Here is a 19,954-nt window from a genome sequence, read left to right on the forward strand (position 1 = left end):
GAGCTCAGCGCTCTAATTGGTCCTGCTGGGGTTCAAAGTGAACTCCACTCGAGTCTCCCAAGCCCGTCTCCTTTTATTAGCTAATTGGCGGTCAGAACTCTATCTGGTTGGCTGGGCTGTGCTGATATGGCCTTAATAATTGTTCGGTTTGTGGCACATCCATGAAAACTGTGAATTGAGAAGACAACTTGTCACATCAAAGCTCCAACCAACAGACAGAGGGAAATATTATTCTAGCGTACAGGGAACGTTTTCAGAACGTTGGGTAACGTTTTCTAAATGTTCTCTTAAAGCTAACAAAAACATTTTTGCAGTAACGTTAAAAAACATTTCATCAGCAACAATATTAAAGCATTACTGTTATTTTGTTATTTAAAATGTTTAACATATTCAGAAATAATGTTTTCATAGCATAAGACTGTTGGCAAAACGTTTTTAGAACATAAGTTGTAATGAAGTTCTCTATAATGTTTTATTGAAGAATCTGCTTTATCTCAGATGCTTCTCTTAAATTTCCTAAAAAAAAAGAAAACAACAAATTTAAAAGCAATAAAATTGACATGGAGAGCATAGCTCAGATTTGGTCTGGGTATAGAATCTGTTAAGACATTTGTTGAATCGTGAAATCTCTAACTTTAAAAAAAGGTGACTGAGGTCAGTTTTCATGGGAAAATAAACAATAAAGTATCCATTTAATCACATTGTTATCTAAGAATAAAGATTTTAAAGAGACTTCTCTTCTTTATGGATAGATTTACACTACACGTAGCTATATTTAAAGTATACCGAGTGAAACCGCTAATGGTTTTCAGAGTGTGTGTCTGTCTCAAGCACTTTTGTCAAGTCTTGTTTCTTGCCAGCGTGACTCGCATTTATCCAGAGTTCATTTCAGGTAACGTTTCTCTCAGCATCAGCATGTGAATACCCTCCGACTCCCTGTCATTGGCTGTTTGACTCACATCAGAAATAATAGACAAGGATGGAAAGAGAGCGATAGCTAGAAAATGAGACAGATTAACAAGAAAATAAACGTGGTAATTGACACATCTAAGCACCGTGATCCGTCGCTTGATTCTGTTGGGTGTGATTTGTCATGATGGGAGATACGGCGTTATCTGTCACCTGCCAAAAGAAAGGAAACAGTGTTTTTTTAATTCTGGGCAAGGATTTATCAAATAAAATAAATACATTTATGTAACTGTTTAAAGGTCCAGTGTATGAAATTTAGCGGCATCTATTGGTGAGGTTGCGAATTGCAACCAAAGGCTCACTCAACCCCTCCCCCTCTCGTTCAGCACTACGGTGGCTGACACAGGACAAAGATGTCGTCGCGTTTCGTTTCTTTGACGAAGGAGATAACGTCTTTACGAAACGTCTTTACAGTTTGTCCATTTAGGGATACTGTAGGTGTATGTAGATAGAAATAGCTCATTCTAAGGTAATAAAAACATAGCGCTTCATTATGTAAGGTCTTTATACACCTCTGAAGACATTAGTATGTTTATTATATTGCATTTCTGCCAATAGATCCTCCAAAACAAAATACACATTGGACCTTTAAAGATAAAGATATTGTTTATAGTTAGCTCGCCAAAATATCATCAAGTTTACATTTTGGTCAGACAGCCTCTTCAATCCGAACTTTATAGCCATGAAGTTTCAATTCAACTCAATTCACTGTATACTGTATATCAAATGTATACCCATCATAAAGGGTTTGACGCTACAGCTAAAAATCTGTTTCTTCAAGCAAAGAGCTTTGATTCATGGCTTCTGGGAAGCCTGGAGTCAGTCAACAGGCTAATATTGACTTAGCACCTGGCAGGAGCCGTGATATTTGTTTGACAGGAAGCACAAAAAAAGAAACGACCTGGTTCACGTCATCATTTCAAACTCATTGAACCCATGTTACTGTGCCTACACGCATGCTTATGGCGTACATGTACCTCAATGTGTGTATTTATTGCATGTGCTTTGAAATAAGTGCATGCGCATTAGTGTAATCTCTGAATGGTCACCATATGGGTCCAGGCACTTCTTCACTGCAACCAGCAGAACCAAAGCCACATGAGAAACAACAGCTTCACGTTTCCATAAGCATCCTGGATTTCACCATTAAAGACGCTCAAAGGGACCTTGAGCGTTAAATGGAAAACATGCGACAACAAATGGAGACACGGGTTACTTCTGTTCGCAGATTGTTTGATGTTATGCCATGTTTCGGGTTTAATGATGTATTGGAGAGAGCATATGTTATTATAAATTACACGTCAAGACGGATGCAAGGATGTCTTTGCTGTTTTTAAATAAGTCGTATTTTTAATTTACATATGAAATTCTTAAAGTCACAGTGACACAAAAACCATTTAAATGACACAGTTTTAACTAAGTAAAACAAACGTTATACGTTTAGCTGTTTATTAAGAAGGCTTTTTTATTTTGGGGACACAAACTTTAAAAAGTGTTTTGAAGTGCAACTTTTTTTTAAACGTGAATTGGTAAAACCAATGACCTCATGCGTATCATGCGTTTCTTTACAAAGTGACATCACCAACTGGCCAGGAATGTATAAACCAGCATTATTTGGCATTTTTACAAATTCGTGTGAATGTTTTGACAACATTGTTTTTTTGCTGCTTTTATTAAATTGGCTTTACAAGTCATTTAAAACTTAGTATTTTGATGTTGATGTAACTTGATGTAGTTGATGAAGTTGAAATAAGTTAAAGTTGATGTTACTTATCAAAATAAGTTAAAGTAACGTAAAAAAACACATCGTGCCAGTCTCGTGCTAATCTTAAGTATCTATAGAGTAGTATTGCATCCTTTCTATATTTGAAGAGTTTTTGGTTTTATCAGATTTAAAAAAAGATTGATACACTTGTACCACTTCTTTCCGAAAACAGTTGATCTCCTGGAGGCGTGCCGAGGGCAGAGCTAAGAAATCAGGAGCACACAATACATCATCGCGTTATCCCTGTGTAACTTTTGATTCACTAAATTTGGCGCAACTCTGTCAAACGCCCAACTCGTTTTTTGAAACTTTGACCATGTTTAGCATGCGAATCCAACACTTTAACTGTGCAAACAAGTCAGAATGCATGAAACAGCATTAGACATCCCCTTTAAAAATTTGCAAAGCTTATATGATTGTTCTTAAAACCGGAGGCAGCAAACATTTTCATCGTTGCTGTGCAACTTACCCTAAAACATGCAATAAAAGTGCATCATGTGAGAGAGGCTGTAAAAAAGTGTCAAGCAGTTACAATTTTGGTGCAAGAAATCTTAAGTGGCCTACGGAAGAAAAAATGCAAAATCCAAAAGTATAAAAATAGCCTAGTAGTCCTGTAGCGTGCGTCGGATGGTTAATGGTTTCTTGGCATGTTATTTTTACCGTCATAAATCTGGTAGTACGGCATCTCCCGCATCACAGCAGGACAGCGAACGATTAATTTGCTCTCCTAATGAAAGTGCTAATGATATACAGCGGAAAGCTGTGGCGTTCAGACGAGCCTCGCTGACACATATGAAACCTGTTTCTGCAGAAAAACAAGAGGAAAATGTGGATACGCTCACACCTGGAAAACAGGGATTAACCCATCTGTGAACTCTCAGGTCTGTATGAACACGCTTTGACAAGCGCAAAGGAGCCGTAAAAAGAGACAAGAGGGATATTTCGGATCACAAATGACTAAACGTCTCTCGCGTGGTCACGAGTAGTGTGAAATAAATGTTTTGTTTGAGAAATGTGATAGAATAGCGGCATGCATTATTTAAAGAAACGGTACACCCAAAAATGAAAAAAGCCTCTTTTGTTTTCTGCGTGTTCTGTGGTAAATATAACAGCATATGAGATTAAAAACAACATAAAGGGCAAAAAATAATGGAGTTCAAATTATGGCTTTGCTCCTTTCTCAACAACAACAACAAAAACATTAAACACGGCACGAAGAAGAGGAGGATGTACATAATGTTTGTGGGACACTTCACCTCTCCAGCGCCTAAGACAATTTGACCTCTGACCTCTCAGGGCACATTTAGTTAAAGTGTGAAATGTAGCGTCCAATACCAAGGTCATACGACACAGACGTGATGCAGACCGTCCCTTCACAAAGAGACTGAACCGTCTTCCCCAAAGACATTCATTGAACACTCTTGAATAAGACAAAAATACAACCCTCAATCAAACATGAAGGTGTTTGTATTGTTTCTACAAAAAAGCTGTTACCCTGGTGAAATGTTTGTTAAGCGTAACCTTCTCAGCCTGCCAAGTGTCACAGTCTACAATGGTTAGCATTTACTAAGATAACGCTGACATGTCTCGTCCACATATTTCACACATTCTTTCGCACAGTGCTGTGGTGAACAAACCGTGAGGGACCTTGCAGGACGCCATTGATCTGCACCGTCACAAGATTGTTATAACAAAGAGCTCTTAGTTTAACAACTACGTCTGTCGCAATAGTCTCTCTGACTGAGGGCCTGTAAAACCAGCACCTCCTCACTAACAACAACACAAGGTCTTATTTTTATTAGTCGTATGTGAACGACTGCTCTGTGTAATAATCACGCAAAGAATCCTTAAGGATTTGATTTCAGTCTTTGCACTTCTGTTAGGATTTAAGATGTTTGGCGAACAGCTGAAAACTGGTGGTTAATCCCTGCGCCTCCTGCAGCACAGGGGTCTGTCGGGTGTCGCTGATGGTGGGTGTCACCTGTCAAACCTTAGTGTTAAATCTCTAAAGAGTCAAAATCTTCTTAAGATGAACATACTTTCTATTAAATTAATTCGTTTAAAACCTTTCTAAAATGTATTTCTGTCTATCACTTACAAAAAAAGAAACACATTACAAGTCACTTTTTTAAAATTTAAAGTATATTTTTATGTATAATTCAGGTGTATGCTAATATCACTTAAACACTATTTACATTTGTAACTAAAACGCCCCCCTTATAGTTTATAAAAGCATAATTTTAAGTAAACCTTAAGTGTAACAGTAGAAAACGCAGTATGCAACTATGTTTATTATGTATATTAAAATATATTAAAATTTTTCGGTCTGTGCCCTTATAAAAACAAGTATACTTTAAGCTCATTTTACAAAGTATACGTATTTAAACTTCTAATATATATTTGAAGTAAACGTGAGCTGTAAGTATACTAATATCAGTGTACTAGTTGTATACTTGTAAATGTACTATTCAAATAATACCTGCAACTAAACTGGCCCCCTTTTAAGTTAATAAAAGTACAGTTTTTAAGTATAATTTAAGTGTAACACTCAGTAGTTGTATGCAACTATTTTATTACGCATTTTAAAATCTATTTAAAATCTCTCTGTGACCTTCCAAGTATGCTTTAAGTTCATTTCATAAAGTATACTTCAGGTATATTTTAAGTATATGTAAGGTTTAAGTATACTAATGTGTACTAGTATACTTGTAAATGTACTATTTAAATAATACCTGCAACTAAACTGGCCCCATTTTAGTTTATAAATGCACACTGTCAAGTATACTTTAATACTTTAACAGTAGTAAACTGAGTATACGAAGCTTGTTACGCATATTAAAATCTATTTAACATGTCTGTCCGTCTGTCGGTTCCCCTACAAAATCACAAGTATACTTGTAACTAGTGTACAAGTTGTATACTTGTAAATGTACTATTTAAATAATACTAAATTGCCCCCCCCCCCTTTTAGTTCATAAAAGTACACTTAAGTAACTGTAAAAATAGTGAACTAAATACACAACTAGTTTACAAATAAATGTTTCATTTGTACTGCAACTAAACTAGAAATAAACGTAAACTGTAGGTATAGTACACAATGTCAACACTTGCAACACTTATAAAAGTAAACTTTGAAGTATTCTATGTTAACTACAATTTCGGTGGTAAAAAATTCAAAGTATTTACGCCACTCAATCAAAAGAGTAAACAAAACTACAAGCTAAGCATACTTAGAATACTACACTAGTTGAGTTCAACTATAGGTCAGCCAAAATAATTTGTTTATACTAATGTAGTATACTAATTTTAAGTATATTTCCAGTCTACATAAAACTGAAAATGTACTTCCTTGTTTTTAGCTTAAAATATAAGCAACTATTAGCACACTAGGATAAACATATTTGTAAAAGTCTGTCTATCCAAAAGTCTATCAGTATATAGGTATTTATCTGTCTGACTGTCTGTATGAATGTCTGTCTACACTATAAAAGGGAAACTTCTGACATTGGCGCATCAATAGCAACAGTCAGACAGCAGCAAGTGTCACATGACCCCCGTGCCAATCAAAGCCCTTTGATTTGACTTATTCAGCTCGACAGCCCGAGGCGCAGCACAGCGCGCCATAAACAAAACACCCCAGATCAACATATCTCCAAGCAGCTCCACACAAACAACAAAACATTAAAGCACCATTATATTTCCTCCCAACTGCACCGATGTTAGCATATAACACACGTTACCAAAGACTTAATCCAGACTGTGATTCAATGGCCTGAATGCAGAAACACCCACACGGATGATGATGAACAGAGGAGAGGGGCTTGATAACGTTAATCGCTTCTCAACAATACGCATAAACACGTCAGCAAAGTGGCGCAGAAAGAAAAGGATGCTTCGGATGAACGTAGAGAAACAAGAGAAGAGGGGGTGGCGGGTGAAAAAGTAGGACACGGATACATTTCTGCTGAAGTGGAAGATGCCTGTTCGAGCACAACGTGAGGAGGAGGAAGAAAGAGAAAAATAAAGGCTTTACACGGGAAGGCGAGTAACGACAGGTACAGAGAATGGTCGAGGATAATGCAGCGGACAAACTTCCTGAATATTTTAATGACATTAAAAACACTTCTCCAGGTGTGTTTTGAAAGCCTCGTGGATCCTCTTCCCGGAAAACCAGCATGGAGTCGTACACGGAAAGAGGTTTAGAAGACGAAACCTCCGACGTGACCTACATACTGTAGATGCTACTGTACTCCTTTATCAAAAAAATGCTTATGTGTTACTTCTACTCTTAGACACAACAGGGAATATTGGGAATTGTAAACAGCACTGTCTACAAATGTAAATTATGAGTATAATAACATACAATTTACATGTAGGTACACGATTGCAGACACCAAACAAGTTATTATACAGGCACCAAAACCAAACTTTGAATATAGGGGGAGTATCCGAAGACTTGTTTGCATTTTGAGAGTTTAAATGGTAATAAATCTTTTGTCTAAACAATGGCAGTGATTATACAACATGTTTATAATGTGCTTAAGCATGTAACAATAACATTGAAAGCAAAAAACGATCCCTTCTGCTTTCAGTGCTTTTCTCTTATGTCAGTGGGTCTGATCATATACTTGTATTAGCAAGAAATTAATTATAATTCCATTAAAAAAAATATTTAATAGTAGCTGTAATAACCATACATTTTTCATAGGATTCTTAGGAAATGTTTGCCATATAAAGGTAAAAAATCGAATAAACGTGAACAAGAATTTACACAAGTCCATTTTATTTATTTATTTATTGAATCGGTTTATAATTGTGATTTTTTATTATTATTTATTTATTTAATAATGTTATTATTATTTGTTTTTCATGATTTCTTTGTAGTCTGATAATATACTTAAAAAATTGCAAAAAAAAATTTTATTCCCATTTGAAAGATCGTTAATATACTAAACCCATACATTTTTCATAGGATACATAAATGTTTGCCCCCAAAACAAGAAATCTAATAAATAACACAAACATGTAGACAGGAATTTATGCATTTACATGACAAATCCATTTTTATTGATTTATTTGTTTATTTAATCTGTTTATAATTTTTATTATGAATTATTTATTGAATCGTTTTATTATTATTTATTTTTAATGATTATTCATACCTTTTTTATTATTTATTTATTGTTAGCAGTAAGTATGCAATTTTGGTGAGAACTCTGGCAGCCAATGTTTTGAATATGTAAACAAACTATACAAATATTTCAAACGCCTGTCATTGTTTACTTTAGTATTTCTCTTGTAGTTGCTAGTAACAAGTCTTTAATGAATATTTGGTACTTTTAAATCAGACTGAGAACTGCGATAACACAACTGCCTTTCCATAAATAACCAGACTGTGCCTTCATAACAAAATAATAGAAAAACAGGACTGTGCTGTACATCTAAAACACACATTGAAACACATCCGATCTGAGTCAGTCAATCTGATTACCTTCAGCTCAACAAGTCCGTTAACTGACCTGAGATCAGCACCAGTGTGCCACATGTACAGTATATAGACATATAAACACCACACACGAGCTTTTTGTAAGTGACAAGCTTTAACACGCGCGAGCACCAACGGCCCATTTGTAGAATTTCCAATGGGCGGCACATTAATTATTAAAGTTTATTTATAGAACCCCATTACCTGCTGGTCCAAAAAAAGCTGTGGTATCCGTCCCGCGGGGTTTAAGAATAGAGGATGTTGAGATGAATTATGCGTTTCATCTTTCCGCTGTGGGTTCCTGTATTATTCAGAAGCCGTCTCTTGTCCCGAGGCCTGCTGAGAACCACAGCAGATTGTGAGATATTGATTTCATATAGAAGGGTTGAGTGGGATGATGGGTAATTCAATTACGGCATATACTTAGTGTGCTATAAGAGGAATCAATACATAAATAGACAGAAAGAGAGAAAGAGAGTGCTATGTATTTTCAGCTCAAACAAATAAAAGTCTATTTTAAAATCTGGCAAATCCTTAGAAATGTATTTTTGTGTTCATTTATACAACTTAAAAAAACACCCTAATTCAACTTTGCCATGTAGAATTATCTGATGTTTTTAAAAAGTCATCATGAGGGTCTGTAAGGGTCCAATATGTGTGATGTCATTTCCTGTTTTATGCTTTTCTTGACATATGATTACAAAATGCATACTACTGAGGCCTGGAAGTAATTGCCACACTGACTTTGATCTGACGGACAACAGTTTTGTTAAAAAATGCTTGAAAGCACTTACTTTTTCATAAAAATAACAACGAAAGATTACGGCCATTCAAAGACAGCGTTAACAATGCAAAACTGTACATACATTTTCTTTCAAAAGTATTTTTCTAAAAATAAAAGCACACATTTTCAAATCACACACCAGTTGTTGTCATCTGAGTGTGTACACATGACGGCATGTGTTACATATCGGGTCTCTAGGCTACAGTCACACCCATCAGAACCATTTCTCGGGCCCGCTGTGGCTTTTCTAATTACACAATGGGCGAGTTCTCCTATTAATATCCCTTTCCAATCTCGCTGAGCGCTAAAAGGTCATTATCCCGGTCCCGGGAGCGTGCCATGCCAAAAGCAGGCACGTGTGGAACCCGGCCAGCCTGGAGCTAAATCAAAGGGATTTGTGTGGTTAGGCACCGAGTAAAATCATGTAGATCTGACAGCCTGGGGAATTATGGGTGATGACTGTCATATCGCGACTTTAATTACAGCAAACAAGGTCATTGCTTGTAATAAAGTGGAATAAAGTATCAAGGGAAAACGCACTATTTAGAGCAATTTTATGAAGTAAACAACTGTTAAGTTAAACCTAGTGTGCGAATGATTAAACTGGTATTTTAAAGGTCTGCCAAGGTCTGTTGGACAAACAGAAAAAAAGTTACATATATGATTCATAAAATTGTATGCAAATATAATGGGATTATATTCCAGTATCATTTATTTTGAATATTTTTGGCATCATGTGCATAAACAGTCTTCATTTCACTACATGGTTTCATAATACACAACCTAGCATTTCAGCAAAACAAAACGCATCCGTTCACGTTCAAGGCCCGCGTCAGCCAATTCAACCAACTTTTTAAAAGAAAGACAGGAAGAAAAAGAAACAAACAGAAAAATAATGCAGACTCCGCTCTGGTGGAGCAGGAACCGCATGGTTCGATGCTCTGTTATGTTTTCAGAAAGAACAAAAACAAGCACAACCAAAAACAAACATCGGTCAAAACCACGTACAGGTGCATGAGTGCGTAATCGTCACCATTCGGTACTTTTAAAAGGAACGATTTCTTAACAAAACTATTCTTCGTATAGGGTCTCTTCAAATATCACAGGCTAGCAGTTAAATCCAAAGCAATATTAATGTTAATATCAAGCAGCAATGGGTCCGGCCCATTTGATATTTTATTTCGATGCCTTTAACATTTTTAACTAGCGCTATTTTAATTTCTCTATGCATTTTGTTTTTTCTTTTGGTTCATAACATAAGAATATTATTTAGCACTTCAATTACATTTTTTAGTATTGGGTAACACTTTATAATAACTTGCACTAATACGCCGTAAATGGATTAAAGTGAAGTGTGTAACTGCAGCGCCACTAGTGGCATCAAACGGAATTACAACATTAAAAAAAAAGTTTTGGGCCAATCAAATGGCTCCCTTAAAGAAATCTCAATAGTAACTAATCATTGAAACGTAAATATTCATGAAAGCCTATTAATAACATTTTTATACAAATAAAAATGAAAAAACTGTTATGTAATACATAACGTTTGTTATGAACATAATCTACGTGACTAATGGAAGTTATCATAAAGTTTCACCCAAATCTTGCACACCAAGGCAACACCCGCGTATCTTTCCTGGCAACACTGAAATCTACCGAACATCTATCGTTTCTTCTTCTGTTTCAGAGATTTCCGTCTTTTCACGATCATCTCGTACAGTTTGTCCATGCCCTCATTCAGACCCTCTCCAATGATGGCACAAGCCGGCTGGACGTGATACGTGGTGGACGGGCTCAGTTCATGAAGAGCCAGATGCTTCTCGATCTCGTTGACCGTTAGGGATTTGGGAAGGTCCTGCTTGTTGGCGATCACCAGCAGAGGCGTTCCTTGGTTCTCTGCGAATTTCGTCACCTTATGAAGTTCAGTCTTGGCTTCCTCCAGCCTGTCCACATCCACAGAGTCCACCACGTAAATGATGCCATCCGTGCACCGGCTGTAGGATTTCCACAAGGGTCTCAACTTCTCCTGACCTCCAACGTCCCAGAAATGACAGCTGATTCCTTTGGCCGTCCCGTTGCTGAGCTTGATCTTCTCGGTGTTGAAGCCGATGGTGGGAACGGTGTTGACGAATTCGTTGAACTTTAACCGGTACAGCACGGTGGTTTTGCCGGCTGAATCCAAACCGAGCATGACTATGTGCAAGGACTGGAATGCGGCAATGTTGGAGAAGCTGTTCCCCATCTTACAATAAATCACTCAGCAGTCTCGTCTATGAAAAAGCATCTCAAAGCATTTGAGTGTTTTGGGATGTAAATTCGGTTTTTAGGCGTGAGATGACTTTGAGAAATAAGACCAGGTTACGATTCCATGAAACGATCCATGAAACATGCGACACCTTAACGTGTCATTTGCATATCTTCAGTCAACACGCAAACGCATCGAAGCATCCTCCATCGCACGTTAAACCGAGACAGGTACGCATGGTCGGGTTGAGAAGGGCGTTGGGTTTTCCGCGTGTTCCCGGGATGAGACGTGCCGCAGACCTCCTGATCAAATCTGTCAGATGCATCCACGAATCAGAAGATGAGATGCGCGTAAATCCGAGTCGGAGGGTCTGAGGTGCCCTCGGTGATGAAAACAAGCGGACGCTGGTACCAGGTGGAGGTTTCCTCGCGCCGCGTCAGAACAGCAGCGCATTGAAGCTCTGCCGCTGGTGCTGGTGGAGCGCGTGCGTGTGCATGAGGAATACAAATCCGCGTGAACTCCACCCACACCGGTTCAGAAAGTCACAACACGATTTTGCACAACACGATTTGCAAGACGCAGACCCAAAAAGGGATTTGGCGTTTATTTACGTTATGCCATGACGGGGTTTTACGCGAATTTGAATAACCTCATTATAATAACACTAGGCTAATCGTCAACACTTTTATTATACTAATGCAATTTAATATATTCATTTAAATTCATGTTTAGGCTATGTAAGCATTTGAAAGACAAACGTCTGCAAATAAACGTACGGGACTTTTTCGCCAGTATGTTAACTCGCGCATTTTGGACTGCCAAGTAAACTATACACAGAAATACTATATATACACCATCATTTATTGTTTTATTATATTATATTATATTATATAGGTAATGTCTAAGTAATACAAGTAACGTTTAAAAGCCACGACATTTTGAACAGGTCGTATTTGAAACGATAATCAATAAATCCGATTGACTGCGTGTGGGGATGTTTCAGCTTCGTGAGTCTGCTGACATCTAGTGTTCACTAAGTGAACAGCAGCAGAAAAAAATGCTATAAGAACAATTGTAAAATTGCCATTGCAGTCGCTAACAAAAGTTTACAATATTGTCATTTAATAAAACAGCAAAAATATGTTACAAACATTAATCTCCAAAAACGTCTGATAAACGTCCCACATTAATAAATAAAGGCATTTTAAAAATACACATTTTTGACCCACCCGCATCAAGTCTCATAGTCATTTATGAGAAAACAAGCCTCAATGTTTGATTTCATTCATTAATTTAGCTATGATTTCGACATTTGATATATCTTTACAGAATGTTCTTTGCAATATGTAGGGTAATTTTAAGTAGAAAACAGTTGAGTTCAACTATAGGTCAGCCAAAATAATTTTCTGTCCAGATATACTATACTAATGTAGTATACTAATTACAATATAATACAATATAAGCAACTATTAGCACACTAGGATAAACATATTTGTAAAAGTCTGTCTATCCAAAAGTCTATCAGTATATAGGTTTTTTTCTGTCTGACTGTCTGTATGATCACAATCACAAAACATTAGGCCTTCCTTAATCGGGGTTTCACAAGCAGGGTCACATATTAATAATACATTTTTTATAATACACATACCTATAAAACAATTTTAATAGCACTATTTTTGAAAACTATCTTTAGTGGTGGATTAATAGGGAAGGAGTCTTACTCGCTGCAGCAGGCGTAATGTCAATTTTCTGCCAACAGATGTCAGGATTGGGAAAGTTAAAACAGAAACTCCCCCCGTTGAGGGTTAACCCTGTTAGTAAAGGCAGGTGGTGTTTCAAATAAATAAAATGAATTACATTGCACATCTAAAGAAATGACAACCGCTTATCACAAGTATGTTTTAAAGGAAGTATGAGACAAGAATACAATATTAACGTTACGCCATCCCTAAAATATCATTTCTAATGTGTCTATTTATATACAAAGACTAGGCTTCCTCACTTCTGTATGAAGAGAAGCTGTGTGTATGCGTTCAAGGATGTTGATACCGAAAGGAAGCATGGATTTATAGTTCCTGCCATTCTGACAGAATTCCAACAGGAAGGAAAAGGTTTTGGAAAGAGTAAATCGAAGGAGATTAAATGGTTTATTGTGGTCAAACAATTCAATCCAGATCAAAGACTCAAAGACATTCAAATAGACCGAACAAAAGATTACATGACCACAACAGGAGCCGCAATAAATATCTTTTTCCGTAACAGCTCTACTTCTTAACTTTAAATGACTATACCGTGACATTTCAAAGGATGTGAGGTCGTTCTATAAAGTATGCTACCTTCCAAAGCACCATCTGCTAGGCAAATTGTAATCCTTAACAGAAGCAATCCCAGAATGCATTGCGATAAAAATACTCACAACAGTTGATGAATAATATGCACTATTAAGAAGTATTTATTATCCGTTTTGTACAGAAGCGGTCAGACAGGAAGTGAGGTAATACAGGAAGTACAGAGGACATGGGGACCTTAAGTGCCTCATGTTACACCTTTTTATAAATCAGCACAAACAGGGTTGACACTCTTTAGCCCTTGCTGTCCACTTAGACAGCTGCTCCGACAGCCAACAGCGGGGAGAGAGACCTGGAGGACAAACATCACACACACACACGCTTTGGCAACTCAAATCCATGCATTCTTTCCCAATAATAAAGCACTGTTGCATAATCGCGACAACAAAGGATTCTTAATCTTAAAACGCATCAAGCTGTGAATATTTAAGAGGTTTGGAGACACCTAGGGGACATAATCCTCAGGGTTCAGCTAACTTCAGTATGGAGACCAGGACCTCTTCTGGGATTGTTTGAGGCCTTTAAAACATCAGACTTATCAATTCCAGACTTCTCTAAAACATATTTCCTGACATGCTCTCTTAAACCGTCAAAAAGCCTCTTATGTCGTCTGACGTAAGAATTCGCTGTCGCAATATCTCCCGTTTCATCCGTAAGGGCTGTTGCGTGAGGAACAGGTAGACGAAGGGGGTCGCATTAAAATTCAGAGTGGATGCGTATCCGAGCAACAGGGTTGAATGGGACACGTCGCTAATTGGTTTCTGCTCCTGCGAGACTCGTTCGCTGTGTAAGTGATGGTGTTGTCAGATCAACCACGAGACAATCGGTGTTCAGACATCAGATCCGGGTGATTAATCTGAAAAAGTTTCATCTGAGCCTTAAACATGATGAGAATGTATTCGACTCCATTAGGTCTCCAGGGCCTTCCTCTCTCTCCTTCATCCTTTCCATCACTCTTCAGGTCTCTTTCGGCACTCAGTCAGGTGCGTCGCACTCCACCTGTTATTCGGAAAGCTCGACCAAGCAGTAAACTCATGTTTTTCACAACAGAGCACACCAGAGACGCCGGATTCCCCTCACTGCACTGAATCCTAATATCCCACAGACGGAATCTCATTTGTTTTCGACATAAAGTAACTCAGAAAGGTGTTTGGTACGTGACCGAAGACAGAAGTATATTTAATCAATAATAGCAATGGGCATTGTTACATTGTCAATGTGTTGTTAGGAACCTCCATCCTTTTTATACGGGACTATATCCAAAATAAGGCCCGGTATGTGAAACTCTTAAGATATGAACTCTTATTAACAATAAACTATTTAATGCAATTTTTTGAATAAGATGTAGTTCCTGACATCTGGTGACCGGTCAAAGCCAAAACTATATTGCATATTGTGATTGTTAGCATTTAGAACATTTCATAATGAAATATAATAAAAGCCTGATGCATTATGACTCATCTTGGCTAATTTCCCCGCTTCTTAATTAACTTGATAATTAATTTGTTGCGTGTCTTGGCACCCGTCTCTAATCTGAGAGTGAACAAGAGTTTGGTTTAACTAACATTGTAATTGCTGATGCCAAATTGTAATAGAACAGCAAAAAACCGTTGAAGCTGGAAGGAGATGACAGGAAACATGTAGGTTAACAAACCTGCCATTTTTTGAACAGGAGGGAAACAGGACTTGAATCACAAAATACAGGTTGACAGGTTCAGATCCGTTGAGAGAGAGAGTCGCGACACCGGAAATTAAAAATTTCCGATTCATGGAGCCTTCAGAAAGTTCCAGGAAGTTATGTTTTCTCTTTAAATGCTTTATTTTTTTCATAGTTTTAATCATTAAATGACTTTAAATGAGTTCAAAGTTTGTCACGTTTTGCTGCAGCGCCATACGTTATTAGTAACTTCCGGGAACTATTGAGAGCCTCCATGAACCGCCATTGCTGTGAAAAACTGTGCCATTGGAGTCAACGGAGTTGACGCAACTCTCTCTCTCTCTCAATGGTTCTGGACAGGTTAAACCTGTGAACACATAAAGAGAAAGACAGAGAACAACGCTTCAACTTCGGATTAAAAGTCTTGCAAAACGCTAAAAAATATTAGATAATTATTACATAGTATAATTCATAAATATTATGTTACATTATATAATAACAATTAAAATAATAATTGTTTTTATTATATAATATAAAAACTAGGGCTGTCAAACGATTAATCGCATCCAGAAAAAAAGTTTGTGTTCACATATGCCTGTGTACTATGCATATTAAATTTAAAAACATACACATGCACACATATTGTATATATTTATGAAATATTATATGGATTTATTTACAGGTTACCAGTAATTAAAATTCTATGTAAATGTTTATTAATTTCTTAAATATAAACATACATGTATGTGTATGCATTTATAAAGACAAAATTTATATGCACAGCAGACAGACATTTTGTATAAAACAAACTTTTATTCTGGATGTGATTAATCGCGATTAATCGATTGACAGCCCTAATAAATACATTACATTTTACAACTCATTTGAAAATAAGGTAATCGGTGATCACAGCCTTCACCGTGTGATATGATCTCTTGAATGTTTACCAGTAAAATGTTTGAACCAATGAAATCAAAGTAGAAAAAAATAATAGAAATCTTCAGTTTTCTGGCACATTCAGTACCATTTAATCAGAATCATCTAGCAACGTTGAGCCAAAAGATACCTCTTCGGATGACGTAAACAACGCTGGTTCAGAAAAACTTCCTGATTCACTTCTTCAACACTAAACAAACGTTTGGACGAAATACAACCAACAAAACATTTATAACCGATATAAAATGTTAAACAAATATCTTTAAGATTTAAATAATTATGTATGTAAGATAAAAATAGGATACTGATAATCAATCAATAAAAACTGAAACCGGAAGTGCTTGCAGAGTGGTCTATAGATATAGGTACTTTAACATGACCTAATTTTGAAGTGCATGTAAGAAAATTGTCAATTAGTTTTATAATTAAACATTCTTTTCAACAATCCTCTGGTGTGAAGCCAAATGTAAAAAATGACAATTGCTGAAGGACAGACACTCCACATCACATCTACCAGCACTGGTGACAAATCAAGGCATGTCACATAGCCCTCGTCCCCCACGTGAAATACATATTTAATCAACTCATCTGTAAGTGGGTTGTTCCGGTGACAAACTGCAGACACAAGAGAGCTCATTTATATCAGGCATAAATCCAGGGAATTGAAAGCAATGCTGGTCCACCCGCCCTGTGACCCAACCTTGCAGTGCATTTCTTGAATTAAGCACAAATGAAATATCACAGAAACAGCAATTTTACAGCTCAGCGATACACAAAATGTTTGAAAGAGTAGAGAGAATAGTTTGATTATGTCTTTTGCAACTCTTCCTGATCGCTTTTTTAAGCTCAAAAGCATCTTTTACATAACATGGCTTGAGAAGAGTCTCTCTTTCTGTTCACAGACGGCAAATGTTTTTCTCCCACGGTTGGAATGCCGTTGTTTCCAGGTGCATTTCTTTTCATACCATTGTCTGGAAGCGTCCGCATGCGTTTTAATTATGGAAATGAGCTCCGTCAGGCCAGCGCGGCCGGCACGACCCGGACACCTCGTGAAATTGGAAATGAGCCGCTGTTGTTTTTCTGTCGCAGATGAGGAGGACAGGCTTCTGATATGAAAGGAACGCAAAAGCGAGAAGGGATGTGTTGAGTTATATTCAAATAAAACGTGAATGTGATTGAAAAGAAGGTCAAAACTGTTGACTGAATTCTAGAGGCCTTAAAGGGACAGTTCATCCAAAAATGAAAATTCTGTAACCATTTACTCACCCTCAGGTTGTTTCAAACCTGTATACATGAACACAGAGAAAGATATTTGGAAGAATGTGAGCAATTTTCAGTTCTGGGACATCATCCACTACCAGAGTGGGAAACAAAATACTGTATTCTGTTGAACACTTAATGAGATATTTTGAAGAATTTAGGAAAACAAAGAGTTCTCGGGCACCTTTGACTACCATTTAATTCTTCCTACTATGGTAGTCAATGATGTCCCGGAACTGAAAATGACAAACATTCTTACAAATATCTTTCTCTGTGTTCATCAGAACAAAGTCATTTATACAGATATGAAATTACATAAGGGTGAGTAAATGATGACAGAATTTTCATTTTTGGGTGAACGATCCCTTTAAGTTTAACGACAAGAACTAGAAAATGAAAAATTTAACCTTCAACACTTAAAATGGCATTCTATGTCCTTTATTGTGCATGATTCATTCAGTGGACATTTTTCTAGGAAAAAAATATATACATTTTAATTTAACTGTCCATCTCTGAAAGGAAATCTATTTTTAGATATAACCAAGGCCACAGACGTAGAAAATGAACATGAGAGTTGAAGTAAAGAATCTCCAAACCACAGCTTTACTACGATAAAATAAAAAGGCAAAATATTACCATGGAACACGTCAAAATACTATTACAATAACACATACAGCATAAAATTACAAAATTCCTTTTTGTCGTGTGCTTTGGACATTATTCCAGTAGGATTTAACATCCCACCAAAAGAATAAATCACATACCAGTAGAACCATTACAGTTCCCATTAAAACCAACATCAATTCCTTTAAAACCATTATAACTTTTTTCATCAGGGATACCAGACACCATTATAGATTCTATTAAAACCAGTACCATTCCCATTATAGCCATTAAATCCATTACATTTTTAAATTTTGTTTTGGTCACAGTTCTATAATTTTTTCAGCAGGGCAAGCATGGAAGGTACCTTTCCAAAAAAAGATGGCGATACCATATGTTTTCATAAGTTTAAATAAGAATCCACTCGGATCCCGATGAACAAAATCAGGAGCCTCATCACAATTTTTCCCACAACATTTGTAAAAAAAACATACTTGAAAATATACAAAATCACAGAATTTGAATTGCAAATGCCATTTGATGCTGCTTTATGTAGCATTAAACCTTCTGCTGAGTCTAGACTCCACCACACACACACACAGAGAGAGAGAGAGAGAGATATTGATTTATTCTCCCGACTCTTATCCATCCTCAGCACTCCACAGGATAGAATGATGTTAATTATTCGCTTTGTTTGAACCGCGAGGGCAAGCCAAGCGACACTGACTCTTCTTCATTTTAACTTCCCATTGCTTCACACCTTATTCATCTTCCGTATTCCCCCCTTACCCAAGCCTCAAAACTCAGCAACAGCAATGTGAATATAAAGCGTGAATATAAAGACATGCAGCTCGCATTAGAAGTTTCTCAGGGGGGCATTTATGGCGCTTTAATGCAGGTTGGGATACTAAGCTAGGATGTTTACTCACGCTTTATAGTCGTCCTGAGACAGCCGGGTGATGACTCGCAGGATGTCGGGTATTCGATTCTGAGAATGGAAATTCAAATTCGGCCCTCTCTACCACAGTGCCTTTCCTTTAGGTTGTGTGTGTCTTTGTCCTCTACTTGGCAAAAGGAAACCTTATTCCTCACACACTGCTGACAAGTGGCAGGCGTGTGTATGTGTGGCAAGGTTGTCATGGCGACGACACATCACTGAAAGTGTTTATCATTTTTTATTTTATTTTGTTGAAATCTTACACATATAATGAATTCTTAAAGATATTCTTTAAACATTTTGATTCAGTTATAAATGTTCTGCTTGTTGTATTTTGTTTGAACATTTGTGCCTTGTTAAAAACACTGAACAGAAAGTTCTTCTGGACCATCGCTGGATCAGCGCTTTTATGTTTTCCGAAGTGGTCTATAGTTCAAAAAGAGAATATCAAGATCATACAACCATAAATATATTATTTAAACTAATACACACACGTTATTTTCACAGAAGTTATAGTCTTTATTTACTTTATCTTAGTCTTGAATATGTTGTACAGTAAATGCAGATAATGCTGTGTTCACACCAAACATGAAGCATCGCTTTCTTCGCTCTTTATTACTCGCGAGTGACACGGAAAACATCACGCGATGGGCAGTGTCTTCACGCGTCCGGACGTGTCAAACTGTAGATGTCAATGAGCTCTTCGCACAAATTTCTCGCCCGAGTTGATTAGAATGATTGATGATAATTCGCGCCTGGTGTGAGCGCAGCATAAAATATGCCGTTATTAAAAAACGAAATTAGAAAAAAATTAGATGCATAAATATGAATAATAATAAAGGAAAAACAAACTATATGTTATTCTATTATAAATATTTAAAATAATAGGCAGCAGTTTGAAAAGAAACTTTAGACATTTTTATCACAAGATAAATAAATAAAAACACATTCAGTTTCATAGAAAT

General features: G+C 36.8%; 1 protein-coding gene and 1 long non-coding RNA gene across 2 annotated transcripts; both read right to left on the bottom strand.

Annotated features, from left to right (window-relative positions):
• Nucleotides 1-598: 598 nt before the first annotated feature.
• Nucleotides 599-19,138, bottom strand: LOC130549177 (uncharacterized). The gene is made up of 3 exons (XR_008962146.1): nt 18,982-19,138; nt 8,424-8,555; nt 599-1,122 (listed from the first exon to the last, which is right to left on the bottom strand). It is a non-coding gene; the product is annotated as an uncharacterized LOC130549177 (long non-coding RNA).
• Nucleotides 9,690-11,764, bottom strand: arl4ca (ADP-ribosylation factor-like 4Ca). Its single transcript, XM_057326378.1, has one exon. It carries the CDS (start codon nt 11,243-11,245, stop codon nt 10,667-10,669), a length of 579 nt encoding a protein of 192 aa, XP_057182361.1. The 5' UTR covers nt 11,246-11,764; the 3' UTR covers nt 9,690-10,666.
• Nucleotides 19,139-19,954: the final 816 nt, after the last annotated feature.

The sequence above is a fragment of the Triplophysa rosa genome, linkage group LG25 (assembly GCF_024868665.1).
Source record: "Triplophysa rosa linkage group LG25, Trosa_1v2, whole genome shotgun sequence".
Lineage (NCBI taxonomy): Eukaryota > Metazoa > Chordata > Actinopteri > Cypriniformes > Nemacheilidae > Triplophysa > Triplophysa rosa.